The sequence below is a fragment of the Sparus aurata genome, unplaced genomic scaffold (assembly GCF_900880675.1).
Source record: "Sparus aurata unplaced genomic scaffold, fSpaAur1.1, whole genome shotgun sequence".
Classification (NCBI taxonomy): domain Eukaryota; kingdom Metazoa; phylum Chordata; class Actinopteri; order Spariformes; family Sparidae; genus Sparus; species Sparus aurata.
The window spans coordinates 36,055-51,463 of record NW_022045124.1 but is presented as its reverse complement, the minus strand read 5'-3'; the positions used below and the strand labels follow the sequence as shown (position 1 = coordinate 51,463).

General features: G+C 44.1%; 2 protein-coding genes across 2 annotated transcripts in view; one reads left to right on the top strand and one right to left on the bottom strand.

Moving 5' to 3' along the window:
* LOC115577860 (GDNF family receptor alpha-2-like) overlaps window positions 1-15,389 on the top strand; it is a 58,234-nt gene extending 42,845 nt beyond the window's left edge. Inside the window, exons 6-9 of the mRNA XM_030410744.1 lie at window positions 279-388; window positions 748-888; window positions 5,388-5,572; window positions 13,905-15,389. Of these exons, the coding sequence (XP_030266604.1) occupies window positions 279-388; window positions 748-888; window positions 5,388-5,572; window positions 13,905-14,063 (595 nt within the window). The 3' untranslated portion in view covers window positions 14,064-15,389. The remainder of the gene's footprint in view (window positions 1-278; window positions 389-747; window positions 889-5,387; window positions 5,573-13,904) is intronic.
* Window positions 1-15,409, bottom strand: part of LOC115577859 (GDNF family receptor alpha-2-like) — a 148,213-nt gene that overhangs the window by 109,263 nt on the left and 23,541 nt on the right. The gene's annotated exons all lie outside the window — the stretch shown is intronic.

Sequence of the window (15,409 nt, the reverse complement as noted above, 5' to 3'; positions counted from 1 at the left end):
TTGCGTTACTGACGTGATGTCGTTGCGTTACTGACGTGATGTCGTTGTGTTACTGACATGATGTCGTTGTGTTTCTAACATGATGTCGTTGTGTTACTGACATGATGTCGTTGTGTTTCTAACATGATGTTGTTGTGTTTCTAACATGATGTTGTTGTGTTTCTAACATGATGTTGTTGTGTTTCTAACATGATGTTGTTGTGTTTCTAACATGATGTTGTTGTGTTTCTAACATGATGTTGTTGTGTTTCTAACATGATGTCGTTGTGTGTCTGCAGGTCTCGACTGGCTGATTTCCACATGAACTGCCAGATGACGTCTCACACCGTCACCAGCTGCCCTCACGATAACTACCACGGCTGCCTGATGTCCTACGTCGGCCTCCTTGGTAACGTTCACCATCTTTTCTGCTTCTCTACGAACATCTGAACATACTCATGATGTCGGTCGGCTCAGCAGCAGAGGGACGAGGTTCCATGAATGGAAGAAGTTCACATTAAAAGTCCTGCAGCCTTCTGTTTAACATGTTTATCTCTTTATTACTGGAGAGTAAACTTTGATTTGAAAACTCTCTTTTATTCAGACTCAGACTGGGACTCAACCAGTGATTCAATTCACAATTTACAAAAATCCTCTTTACCTCTCCTCCTGGATAATCTCTCATTCTGATTCCTCTCTCCCTCTGTCTCTCTCTCTCTGTCTCTCTCTCTCTCCGTCTGTCTGTCTGTCTCTCTGTTTGTCTCTCAGGCTCTGATGTGACACCTAACTACAGCGACAGCAGTCCCTCCAACATCACCATCAGCCTGTGGTGTACCTGCAGGGCCACTGGCAGCCAAGAGCCCGAGTGTGAAGCTTTCCACAGAGACTTCACACACAACACCTGCCTCAGTGAGTCCTACCTGTCCTACCTCACCTACCTGTCCTACCTCACCTACCTGTCCTACCTCACCTACCTGTCCTACCTGTCCTACCTCACCTGTCAGGAACAGCTATAGAAACAAAGCCAGGGAGATTGTAATAAATCCTTCAAAGTCCGGGCTTCAGCCGTCAGAGTAAGCTTTAGGTGATTCTTCTCTTTATCAGTTAATCTGCAGATTATTTTCTTAATAGATTCATCAAACTGTTCATTTTAGCTGTGTAGGACACAAAGAGAATCTCCAGACTGCTGGTTCCATCCAGAAACACAAAGATTTCACTGTGCTGTAAGATGAAGACCAGAGGAAAATTTCACTTTTATGACACTTCTGCTCGAAGAATGACTCCATCAATTTATCAGTAGAAATAGCAAACTAGTTACCAGAATAAATGTGAACTGAACATTTCTTTATGTTGCAATGTGATCAGAAAACATCACAGTTTGGATTAAAATACCTGTTTTGGTCGCCACAGTGACGGATGGAGACGTCTGCAGGTCTCCTTAAATACACCAACTTCTCATGATAAACATGTCAAGTGACACAACTGTCAATCTGCGGTTTGTACAAACTGCAGACATCATTTTCTGGAGACCAGACTGAAGTTTTTGTGGAGCACAGAACCCTAAAGGTGTGTTATTTATGTGCACAGCAGTATATATTTATTTATATATATATATATATAAATATGTCTTGTAAATGTGAAACCAGGAGCGTGTGAGCGAGTCGCAGAGCTGAGCAGAAAGGTTAGGTGGAGGAGGAGGACTGAGTGTGTTGAAGATCCCCTGATACTTTCTTTAAATAACAGCGCCCCAGCTCCAACATCACCTCTGCACCTCCTCCATCAAACAAACAGCCGCTCCTCCTCCGGCTTAATGTCCACATATACATGCAGATCCACGAGCCGAGTGTGCCGGTGGCAAAGAGGAGCCACGTCAATATACTGTATAATCAGCTGCTTGTTATCATGTATTAAACATTGTTGGAATCTCATCACGCAGACTGCAGAGTGAGGAAGACGTGATGTGATCAGTGGGAGCAGGTCAGAGACGCTGCCGTCTGCATGTCGATCATTAAACTGTTTGTTTTGGTGAAGTGTGAAGTTAAAGTAACCACTTCACTGTTCATCACATCAGAGTGAGATCCAGAAACACGTCTTCACTAAATATTTGAGAGATTATAGACCACATGGTTTCAACTGGCAGAGCTGCAGCTAACCGCTAACCGCTAACACGCCCGCTGTGGATGGAAGGAAAGTAATGGAGCGGATCCAGAACCTGTGGAAGCTGCTCGGTGCTGCATGAACCCAGAACAGTTCAACTTCCAGGGAAGCACAACGACCCAGAGAGTCAGATGATCATTGTGGCTGAACAAAAACACACGTTTCATTCATTAACATCATGAATATCATGACAGGACCGTCTACACTGAGCGGCCCACAGAACTCGAGTCGGCTAACTTCCTGTTTTCTGCTAACTTGAATGGGAATAAAACAATTTGACTGTGCAGCTCTTCTACACTTCCCAAACGTTATGTGACCGAATGGATCCGATCATGACGGTTGTGACGCTTGATCATCTCAACATATCTTCTGTCAGTAACATAATGTAGTATTTCTCTTTGAAAGGTTCCATATATTTACTCTGCTGTGATCACATCCAAACAGAGAGCGCAAACAGAAACAGTCATGTAACTGGAGAACTGAGGAAAATAGGTTTTTACAGTTTTATTCAACAGTAACCTTCAGTTGGTCTCAAAGCCATTTGAAGCTCCTCAGAGGAGCGGCGGCCTTCGCTTCATGCAGAGTGGCTTGAATCACACGATTGTTCATCAATCATTCACCAAACTCGTCAGAGTGGATTCAGCTACATACAGAATAACCCTGCCAGGGACGTCTAACGACTGCAGTGACTTACCTTCTTGCGTGTTGAACTAAAAGGTTTGTATGTTCGTCGACCGCGCTGCTGTGGTCGTATTCTTTACCCTCCAGATCTCCATTAGCCTCTGGGAAGTGGGCAGAAGTTTCCCTGGAGTCCAGAATGATTGTTTCCTTTCTGACCTTCTTAAAGATTTATTTTGGTGCCTGACCAACGCCAGTGGACCTCTGAATGTCCCGCCGTTACAGGAACCGGAAAGCACTTGAACTCACTTTGTGCCGGCCGATGTGGATAAGAGAGTCGAGCTGGAGTCGATCTACATCGCACTCCTCACCAGCTTTGAGATGGCATGAGGAGCTCACACACCCAGCAGGAAATCATCCTCTTGCATCTGAAGGATCTAGTTGTTGTGATCAGGAACCTCCTCAGAAACAGCTCAGGAATGACTCAAGGAACGGGACGAAGAGCTCACGGCACCTGGTAGCCCCATTCACACAGGAGAAGACACATAAAAGCCGCAGCTGCTGTTCGCCAATTCTCCACCAATGGTGATTCACACAGATTGAAGCAGCTCCGCCTTGTAGACCGACCGCTGTGAATTCATACAGAAAGCCGGCACTACGGCTCCTAAAGAGGCGTGACGGTACATGTCATGATGATGACGTCGGTGTTTTATCAAGGTGTTCCCCCGTGTCCTCCCTGTCAATCTGACTCTGTCACTCGCAGGACGGAGGTTGTTTTCTGGGGGAAAGTTCCCTGAAGTCTCGGTCCGGAGGGCTGACTATCGCGGTGATTTATTTTCACCTGAGTTAAAGTTGCCGGTGACAGATGCTGTTTATCGGGTAGAGGAAGAGTCAGTAGGACAGGCGGGAGGACAGACGCTTCTCCACGTATATCTGCGATATTTTTTTCCTCGTATAAGTTCCCAAAGACAGTTATAGTCACTACATTGGAAGTGACTACGTTGTTTGGTCATGTAACATTGCTTTGTGGTAAATTTCTCTGTATTAAGTTGAGTTAAGGACCCGTGACAGTCCGAGTTCTTCTTCCTTGAGTTCTTTTGAAGCAGGGCCTCGGTGTCCCATTGCCCATGGAAGCTCTATCAAATTGGGATTTGGGGAACTTGGAGTTACGGGTCGACATCTTTGTCATGTTTTGTGAGCCATCACTGAGCAGCTCCTGGTGTGTCCGAACACATTGTCCTGCTGGAGGGGGCACTGCCTTCGTGGAGCGTTGTGACCATGAAGGGATGTACTGGGTGGGTGATTTGTGTCAACTGGACCCAAGGTTTCCTAACAGCACAATGAATTGTCACATAGTGATCCGTGTTATTCACTGCACATGTTCTTTAAAGTCCTTTAAATGTTGTGGTCATATCTCATCTGGTGTGAGGACACCTCAGGATCCTCCAGGAGGAGCCGGAGGACGCTTCTTCAGAGAGAGACGACCTTGTTCAGACTTCTGCTATCACGATTCAACACTGGATGAAGATGGATGGATGATGGATAAGTTAAAGGAGTTGTAAGGTGTAACCATGATATATTGAAGTTTAGGGATCTAACCCTTTAAACAGAGAGCTGGTCGAGTGCCTCCAACAATGGATGGACGGATGGACGGATGGACGGATGGATGGATGGATGGATGGATGGATGGACGGACGGATGGATGGATGGATGGATGGATGGATGGACGGATGGATGGATGGACTTGAACAAACAAAAACAACTTTTCACCACTGGATTGTCCACCACCGTTTCCCGAATCACCAACACGTCTTCTACTGTCAGACATTCAGGAAGCTTCATCCTGAAATAGTTTGCGATATCTTTGCCGCTCAGGTCAGGATGAAGTTGAACATGTCGAAGTTGTGATGTGATGTTGAAGTCTGGATCACTGCGATACAGAAGAGCAGATGTGTTAATATGAGTTATTGACCGGCTGTAACATGCGAGCACTAAAGTCCTCGAGAGCTTTTCAGATTTTTGTTAACAGCATTTTAATTTCTTTGCAGCGACACTTCAACTTAATTATCACCTTGGCTTCTTCCCACTGCGTACACAAACTACTTTTGTAAAAATGATGAGCAAAAGTGATGCATTTTTCATCAATAGCTTTCTAATATTTTTTATCATACAAACCAAGTTGTCGCTCACCTTGACCTCCTCCCACTGAATATTCAACCTCTCGTTAATACAATTCTGACTTAAACTCTTCAAACTCACTTTTACATTAATTCTTGTATTCATCTCCACCTACAGTAGACACACTTAAATTACTTTCATAATTCTTTTTTTTTTCTCTCCAAGAATTCATGTATTTACATGACGAGAACCATTTTATGTAAAGTTTTGTGAGCGAGAACAAGATGTGAACAGGAACCACTCTGATGACAGGCCTTCTGTGCTTAGGGTCTGATTATAAACATCTTTTTCTGTGTAATTAATTGATTCATGTACAGATTTCATTGTCAGTAAATATAAAGACAGGAAGTGAAAACAGTGTCAAACAATAATGTAGCTGTCCTGTGTAATTTGGCTGATATCAGGTGTAAACAGGTCTAATGTCTCAGCTCTGCCTTCTTTATCTCCCGTCACAGAAAATGCCATCCAGTCGTTCGGTTACGGTTCGGAGGGAGGGACTCTCCTCGTGACCGAGCCGTCATCCACCTTCTTACCTCCCGCCCAGCCGCCCATCATCTCCAAACCTGCTCCGTCTCTACACGGCAACGCAATCAAGCCCATGGACAGCGCTTGTATGTTTTCCACTTGTGCAAACCTGCAGGTGAGTTTACTCATGATTACTTTATTTACAGTTTCTGCTTGAACTACATGACGTGTAGCTCATATACAGCTGTTAGCTTAAACGTTGATTATTGCAGCATTCAGGTCTAAACTCACATATATAGGGATGTTTACCCAGGCCCGGTACTTTTTGGTACTGGCTCCTACTTGGGTCGATACCAGGATACCGTCAAGATTCTGGACAGACGGTACTGTTACCGGTACTTTTTAGTTTTTTTACTTTTGTGACTTCCTGTCTGCTCGGTGCTAAATTCAGCTGAATTGATGCCTCGTGCTCCAACATCCGCCAGAAATACGAGTCCTGCGTACCTGTTCCGTCCTGATCGGATTTACAGTAGTCTATGTGTTAACTTCCAGCAGGTGCGTATCTGTTCAGAACAGGTACGCTCCTGGTGGAAGTTAACACATAGACTACTGTAAATCCGATCAGCTCCGCCGCCGTGGCAGAGTTGTAACGCAGCAAACACGTGTCTGGTGGAATCGCAGGGCTGTTTATTATTGTAAACTTATGTGCCATATATGTAGGGATGTATATCGAATATCGCGCTTTTATCGATACTCTTATCGATACTACAACATGTAATTTTGTGTAAAAAAATAACAACAAGGTAATAATAAGGTTCAACAGAACAGTAGCTATGCAATTACAAATACTCCGGAACAGATAACCAGGACTTCTATATATTTGGCGGATGCCGGAGCACGATGCAGCAATTCAGCTGAATTTAGCACCGAGCAGACAGGAAGTCACCGAAACAACAATATAACTTCTGGTTACTTCAAAATAAAACACTCCGTGTTGACGCCAGCACACAAATCTCAAAACAGAGACAAACACAAGCTCTTCTGCTGATCCTTTGGTCAGGAACACTTCGTCCTGTATATGCGGTCGTGAGGGATTATGATATAATCGCGGAAACTCCTCAGTTTCGCGACGCCAGTTGTCGATAGTACAGCGCCTTGGCGGACTGATACTGGACAGCAAAGCAAAACCGGATTGGAGCCGTAACGCAGCGGACACGTATCTGGTGGAATCTCGGGTAACGGAGTGGATCACAGTGGATCACTGATATCTGATCAATGGTTTATGAACCGTAGTTCTCCCAGTAAACATACCGACCTCTTTGTCCTCCTCTTGGGATCACTTGTCCTCCAAAACCGCTCTTTGCTGCATCTCCAGGCTGAGCCGAGTGGACAGGCCTGGTGTCCGCTGGTCTGCTCTCCCTAACCAGCCCAGAGACACTGTTAGACCACGAAGACGTCGAGGCTTTGGTCGCATGAAAACGACAGACACGAGGCAGAGTAGGGCAGTAAGCCAATCAGAGGCAGAGTAGGGCAAGCAAAGCAGTGGGATCTAAAGTAAAGCCCACATGAACAGATACATTCATAATATCATGCTAACAGACTGAGGCTAAAAGGTCCTTGTTGTATCATTGTATCACATGTTAGCTCGTTAGCAGCACCATCACAGGATTCAACTGAACGATGTCAGAAAAATGCTCCAGATTATATATATATTTTATATTTAACAGTTGATATCGGAGATTCATACATTCATTATATTTCAGTGACAGTTGACTGTTAAATATCACAATGACGTCTAAAAACAACACTAATTAAAAATAAAGAAGAAACGTATTTTTTTAAGTATTAAGTCAAGATTTTCCCTATTTTGAACATTTCTTTGGGTAAGATAGTGAAACAAAATTAAACATTAACGCCTGAAAACTTTTTAAACTTTTTCTCAGCGTCTCTGACTCTTCATTAACTGTCCGTGTCTTTATGAGGCAGAACTTCAATAAAACGCTGCTGTTTTATCAGTAGGAGATAAAGAAAGAGAGACAGTGGAACAGGAAGTCTGTACGTTCACAGCAGAACAGATTTCTGTGGTTTGCTCTTCCTCACCTGCACACACATTAGCCTCATCCTGTCTGCATCCAGTGAAAGTGCAAACACATCCATTATGTACAGGCAGGAGGTGTAAGGCTGCAGGTTAGAGGCCAGTGTAAATTGCTATCCATTATGTAAGATACTTAGAGCATAAATTATAGAACACCTCGACATATAATGAGACCGGATGTAGAGATATTTCACTCAGCTGCTTCACTTTGAGCTCATTTATACCTTGTTGTGGAGTTTAAATCACCCAGGTAGCTTAAATGTATATTTTATTTATACAACTGAAGGTTACATAAAGATGAGAAGAGACACGACGTCTCCTGTTGACCAGCCGGTGCTACAGAGTCAGGACGTCGTTAGCTTAGCATAGCAAATCAGATCCACCAGCAAACCATCCAGATTCCCCTGGAGAGTCAAATTTAAACACCTCTTAAAGGGATATTCCGGTGTAAGTTTAATCCATGGTCTAAATCACAGTGAAACTGTGTTAGACTCCCTCTCGAGAGATCAAGTTAGCAGACCGCTAATTTACGGAGTTTTATCAACCTCAGAAACGACCGCACGACAACAATACACTGCAGTAAATGGATCCAAATATAAACCGCCACCAAAAAGCCACAAATAATGCTCAGAACAGCACCAAACTTCAGCAACAGTACAAATAGGGTCTCAGCACATAGTCCGGGGCATCTAACCTCCGCTAGCTTAGCTGGATTTCTATTGTGAAGCTAAAAACAGATTTCAACTCTCCTCCATCAGCTTCCGGGTCGGGGAAGTCCCGACGCGACGATTACCGAGTGCGGTTAGAAATGCTCAATTCCGTTCTTTTCCCTGTCCGCTCTCGATAATAACTGTTATAAACTGGCAGGTAAGACACATATGAACTTTGATTGCTTTTCCATGGAGTCATAATCATACATTTTCATCCATGAGCTGTGGAACTCTACTGCACTCGGTAATCGACTCGTCGGGACTTCCCGTCAACAGGAAGCTGCTGCAGAAGAGTGGTAAATTTAGTCAGCTTTCAGTAGAAATCCAGCTAAGCTAGCGGAGGTTAGATGCCCCGGACTATGTGCTGAGACCCTATTTGTACTGTTGCTGAAGTTTGGTGCTGTTCTGAGCATTATTTGTGGCTTTTTGGTGGCGGTTTATATTTGGATCCATTTACTGCAGTGTATTGTTGTCGTGCGGTCGTTTCTGAGGTTGATAAAACTCCGTAAATTAGCGGTCTGCTAACTTGATCTCTCGAGAGGGAGTCTAACACAGTTTCACGGTGATTTAGACCATGGATTAAACTTACACCGGAATATCCCTTTAACTCTAAAGTCTTCAGTTTCAACCTCAACAACACTAAAGCTTCACTGAATGTTGTTTGCTGGCGTGAACTTAATATGGACGAGGCGGAAAGAGAAATGGAGAGAGAGCAGGAAATACTCTAGGAAGGAATAAGTACTACTAAGGAATAATTCTCATTTCTCAGTGAAGGTCTTCAAGGATGTTCGGATGTCTACACATCTGCTGAAAAGGAATGTTTTTTAAATTAAAAGTATTCAACGGGAAAAGAATCGAGTAAACAAAGTCTCTGAAACAGATATTTCCTGGGAGGACCTGCAGAGCTGGTTTCTAATATCTTGCTGATTTAGGTGATTAAGCTGACTGGACCTGGCAACCCGCGGCTCCACAGATGCTCAGTGGGCGGTGGTGTTTTCAGCGCCCCTGGTTCTGGAAGTGTAAAAGTCAAATGAACTACTTTTTCTTGTAGGTCCAACATAACACGAGTCACAAGTGGTTTAGTAATGAAGAGTGGATGAGTTGAAGCTGATGAGAGATATTGTGTCGGACTGTTTCAGCTGAGTAAATGTTCACATTGTGTTTTCTACGTTACACGCAGCGTCCAGAACTCTTTCCTGGAGTCAGTGTTGAAACAACAGGTGTGGTTTTTCCCTCACGGGACGGGTCCAATGTTTTTGTACCGTCAGTATTGATTTGGGCAGCGCCGGTGTCCTCCTGCCCTCCCACAGCTCATGTCTCCTGTCTGCTCATTGTGAAGCTTCCCTGAAGTCAGCCATGCCTCGGGGTCGATGGTGTTTCCCTTCATGTCGAGCCTGCAGACATCCCGGTATCACCGGGAGGCTGTCTGGTGCCGCCGGCCCGCTCGATACACAGCAGGGGGTGTTTGTCTGGGTTTGGCGATGTTCCATTCTGCTGACATGACTGAGCCGGTGCAGGTGTTACAGAGACAGGAGAGCAGATTAGCAGATCCAGTTGGAGTGCACTTGAATGAGGACATCAGGTTTAATATGGAGGTCCAGGCGTCTCCGGGGACGGAGGATGAAGGATTTAAGGCAACAGAGAGACCTGTGAACCGTCGCTTTGTTCTGCTGGCACAAACACACACCAGCACACAGTTTGAAGTTCAATTTAATTGATCTTTTCTTGTATTATTATTTTTTTGTATTGCTTTTATCTGGGGATAAATTCATGCTCAGTTTGGCAGTGGAGTTAGTGTTTGTAACTTCAGCTGGGCCTATTTTAATTTAAATCATCACCGTTATGTTCGCTGAATTAGCTGTTAGCAGTTCCTGTGTGCTCATATTTATAGAAAACTATCACTTCTAACCTTGATACAGAGATAAATCCTCAGGAAGTGACTAACACTGAGCATAAAAACATGTGTATGTATGTTCAGATTTGTTATGTGAGGAAGGAAACGCAGCGAGGACGATGATCGGCGCTGGAGGACGCAGACGTGTCGGTGTGAAGCTGAGTGTGAACTCAGCAGTTTGTTTACATCAGAACTCCACAGGGAGCTTTAAGTGAACGCCGCTGTATGAGAGTAACAAGGTCGACGCCTCGACGCTGAATATCCATATTAATACAACCGCTCTGTGAATATTAACGCCGACAAACACTGATGTGATCGATGGACCGGAAAGCTTCACCCACTGAAAGACTTCATAAAGATGTCAAATACAGTCAGTGGAGAAATAAACTACAGCAGCCAAATCACACAGACGAGAAGGCTGAACATTCATTAACGACTTGTTTTGTTTCTGCTTTGGTTCCTTTCACAAGAAAAGCCTGAGACATAAGCACAGATGAGTCAAAACTGAGCGTGTCTTCATGTCGCAGCTTCACGTTTGTTTAGGTTGAAGTTCCTGTTCCTCTGCTGCAGCTCTGTGCTGATGCTCTGGTTAGTTTAGACACAAAAACCACCTGGTGAAGGTTAGAAAGCATCACGGTTTGTTCTCCAGGATCAGAGATGGACAGGAGACGACTTTCTGGTTGTGGTCGCCACAAAGACCCTTAAAATCCTTCCTGACTGCGGCCTGCGACGTCAAGATGATGTTTAATGTATTTAAAGAGTAAAATAACATTTAAACACTGAGACACGAACACACGACTCCAGCTGCACTGTGAAAGAAACTCACTCACTCATTCAAACTCCAATCTGAATACACCCAGCGCCGCTCCATCGGGTCTGTATCCCACAAACTGTATCTGTCAGCACTTTGAAGGCTCGTCTTCACACCTGGAAGGTTCATTTCCTGTAAATAATGACGTCCCGCAGCAGCAGAGAGGAAGTTCTGTGTGACAAGAGACGGCAACATAAAGGCAGAGATATGATGTAAACACGGCGTCCCTCTGGATGTTGGACCTCATACCTGCTGCTGTGAATCTGTTTTCTGACTCCTATCATTTTCCCCGACACTCCTGAAAACAGCGCTGTGCTGAGCAGTCAGTTTACAGGAAGCAGACCTGCAGAGGCGTCGGGTGTCAGCGCAGGTTACTGCGCTAACAGTCAATATGATAATGATTCATCCCCAGCTTTAATGATCGCTACAACAACCTGCTGTATGTGCACACGGATGCATATTTATGCACATGTATATTTCAGAGGAGACGATAATGATCCAGCGTGCAGGCTTCTCTTCCCGCTCTCGATGATTTCTCGTCTCTGAAAAGAGTTTTTCTTCCGTGCCGGCGAGCGATAACATCTGATTGGCTCTCCCACCCAGGTACCGGGAGGAGATATGCTAATGAAATGACTGACAAAGAGGCTGATGGAAGACGGAGATAAATGATGCTGTGTGTGTGTCGCGCTGCTGCTCTGCATTTCAATGACGCCGAAGCTCGTGAAGCTCATTTTAACTGTTCGCCGTCCCTCCGAGAGACGATCGCAAGACGATCCCTGGTTCTAAACCACCTGGATGATGTATAACAATCATATAAACTCATGAGATGCCAGTTACAGTCAGCTTTAATTATTTAAACCACATTTCTGAGTCAGTCCCCAGCAGGCAACAAGCTAAAAAACATGGAAATAAAAAGAAATGTAAATGATAAAAACATAGTAAGAAAAGCATCCAATGGCACCAAACAGCACAGAGACAAGAACACGCTCATTATATGATATATATCTGTCAGTGTGTTTCATCTGCTGAAGAACACATGGGGAAAAAAATATATAAACAATAATTAAGATGACGTATTAAATCTACAGTTAAGAGAAAATGTCCGATGATGTCCGACTCTCTCTCTCTGTCCTCTCCTGATGTGTCTTCTCAACCCCGGAGTCATAGTTCTGGTCAGAGCTGCTGTAAATCACCTCTGTAGAGTAAATCACCTCTGTACTGTAAATCACCTCTGTACTGTAAATCACCTCTGTACTGTTAAGGCCTTTTCACACCTGCCTTGTTTAGTTCGGTTGAATCGAACCCTGGAGCGTTTACCCCCTTGGTGCAGTTTGTTTGGGAAGGTGTGAACACATCAATCACTCGGGTGCGGACCAAAACAACCGGACCGAGACCTTTTAGAAGAGGTGGTCTCGGTCCGGTTCCAAACAAACTCTGGTACGGTTCGTTTGTGGTGAGAACATGATCCAACTTCGATCCGACCCAACTGCAGGAAGCATCAGTGCTTAACCCCGAATTTCCACTGGATACGTGTCCGCTGTGTTACGGCCCGGTCAGGTGTTTTGCTCCGCCGTCCGGTAACCCCCATCAGTTGCGTTTTGAGTCGGACACGGTGCAGTACGGTAGACAGCTGGCGTCGCCAGGCCGAGGAGTTCCCGCGATAATCACATGATCACTCGCGACCGCAGTTATAGGTCTGTGTTATAAAAACAACAACACAAAGTGTTCCCGACCGAAGGATCAGATGAAGAGCTTGTGTTTGTCTCTTTTTTGAGACTTGTGTGCTGGTGTCAAGACGGAGTGTTTTATTTTGAAAAGTAGCCGGATGCCATATTGTTGTTGTTTCACTGCTTGACTTCCTGTCTGCTCGGTGCTAAATTCAGCTGAATTGCTGCAGCGTTTTTTCGAAATTCAGACCAATTAGAGAGCAGTTTCCTTGCGCATCATACATTTTGGTCTGCTTGTAAATGCTGCCGTGTGAACACAAACCAAACTCGAGGCAATATGCAACATTGTAACAAGTTGGTCCCTGATTCGGACCAGAGCAAACGAACTATAGGTGTGAAAACGCCCTTAATCGCCTCTGTAGTGTAAATCACCTCTGTAGTGTAAATTACCTCTGTAGAGTAAATCACCTCTGTAGCGTAAATCACCTCTGTAGCGTAAATCACCTCTGTAGTGTAAATCACCTCTGTAGTGTAAATCACCTCTGTAGTGTAAATCACCTCTGTAGTGTAAATCACCTCTGTAGAGTAAATCACCTCTGTAGTGTAAATCACCTCTGTAGAGTAAATCACCTCTGTAGTGTAAATCACCTCTGTAGTGTGTTCACTGTCTTCACTCTGACCTCCGTCGCTCTCAGAGTTCAAAGCTGGTAGTTTTGGAGCTACCTTTGAATTCTTGCACTGCCGCGTCGTTACTGTGGTTCGTTTCCTTCACAGTGTAATCGTTCACTTCATTCACCTCCGGCAGCTTCTGAGGACGAGATGTGAAAGAGTGTTTATGGAGACAGATGTTCAGACTTTCACACCTGCTGTCCTCACTGTGATATATGTTAATGATTTTATATTAAACACGACTGCCGCTGTGTGTTTGCTGACGGTTTCTATTGAAAATATGTTTGAAAAAGCAGGTTTTGTATGATATTAAAGTTGGTTAACATTTAAATCAGTGTTCTGATGAATGCAGAAATCTTTTTTTTAATTATTATAATTATCATAGCAGGCTCCTAAAGCATTCTGGGTAAAAATAGACGGACTAAATGTGAAGTTTGGTTCATAACTGATGATTTTTTTTTTCTAGTCAGTGCGTGTGAGTGGCAGGTTAGTTAAAGATCAACATCCTGCAATTATAAACGGCAGAGTCACAGAAACTCTCTTTTAATGAGTCCGACGTGTTTGTCCTGGCGCTGAGTGGGCGGACGAGCAGCGAAGTGAAGCTTCACAGCAGTAATTGTGTGTTTCTGATACTTTCTGCTAATGAGTTCTTGTTTTACAGGACGGAGGGCAGAAGTGCGTCCCCTCTGATGAGTTTGAGTGCGAGGAGGTGAGCAGCTCTGATCCCACACACACCTCGCAAAACTTTAGACAACTGCCTGCTTTCATAACATCCACACACACACACACACACACACACACGTACAGGAAGCCAACGTGATGCTGATGAGGTTCAAACTCGCCGTCTTTACAACAGATTATCACTCTGTTGATGACGTGCTCAGGTTTAATAGCTCAAAGTTTTATCTCAGAGAGTATCGTCATCGTACAAACAGACGATCAAAAAGAGGAAAGGGACAAAAAGCAAAGTGTGACAACCAGAATCTCAGTTCAGCTTCGGTGAGGAGACGCAGCAGGCGACTTCCTCGCAGTTCAAAATAAAAGCATGTGTTTCCTGTTAACGCTGTTCACAGTTATGAATTCAGGTGACGTCATGCTGGATTCTCTGACTGAATATTTCCCTCAGTCACTGTAAAAAGTTTAACTACGCTGTGACACAAAATATAAGATGAGACATTTATATCTGATTCTGATTCTGATCCACTGACCGCCCCGACTGTGTTTCATCAGAACCAGCAGGAGGCAGAGACACAAACCTTTATTTGTGTAAATCACCTCTGTACTGTAAATCACCTCTGTAGTTTAAATCACACAAACCTTTATTGACCATAAAGAATGTCACATCAAGTGAAACGATGCATGATGAAATGATTTTTCCTCGGCTCAGCATCACATCACAGCCGTTATAACACGATTATATAGAACTTTATACATAAACATGAATGTTGAGCTTTAAATTTAGAAGCTAAATGTTTTATTCTCTGATGAAACTGAAGCAGAAAACATTTATCTGGAGCTCAAACCATCGGCTCGGTGTCGTTACCATCTGCTACCGCTCTGCCACATGTGACCTCATGATCCATTACAAACATACATATTTATATAAAGAAACAAAAGTCACTACAATTTGTGTTTCCATGGATTTATTTTCATTTCTCTTCATCACTCAGTAGATGTTATAATCAGAGATACATGAATGAATAATGATGAGGAGTTTAGTCTGTTTTTATTTATCTGCATCGCTGAGCATTTATCTTCTGCAGTTATCAGTTCATTTATTTGTTGTTTGTCGGTAAAACATCAGAAAACTGTCCTCAACAGAAAGACGTTCAGTTCACTGTCACAGAGGAAACAAGCAGCAGATGTTTCTGACATCGACCTGTCGTTTCCTCACCTGACGTCCTCCTTTGCTCTGCCTCTCTGCGGCGGAGGCGGCGGGTTCAGACTCAGTTCAGCCCACAGAACCACACTGGGCTCATTTAGGGGAATTACATCAGGTTGAGATAAATCAGAACTTCCCTTTGGTGCCGGTCTGATCCGAGAGCAGAGCCCCTGAATCCTGCACTCTCAGAAATGCACAAATTTGACTTCACAACTTCCAGAAAACAAGTGGAAGTTTTTCAGCATCGACAGCGTTCGGATCGTTAAAAATAATGACCTCGTGCT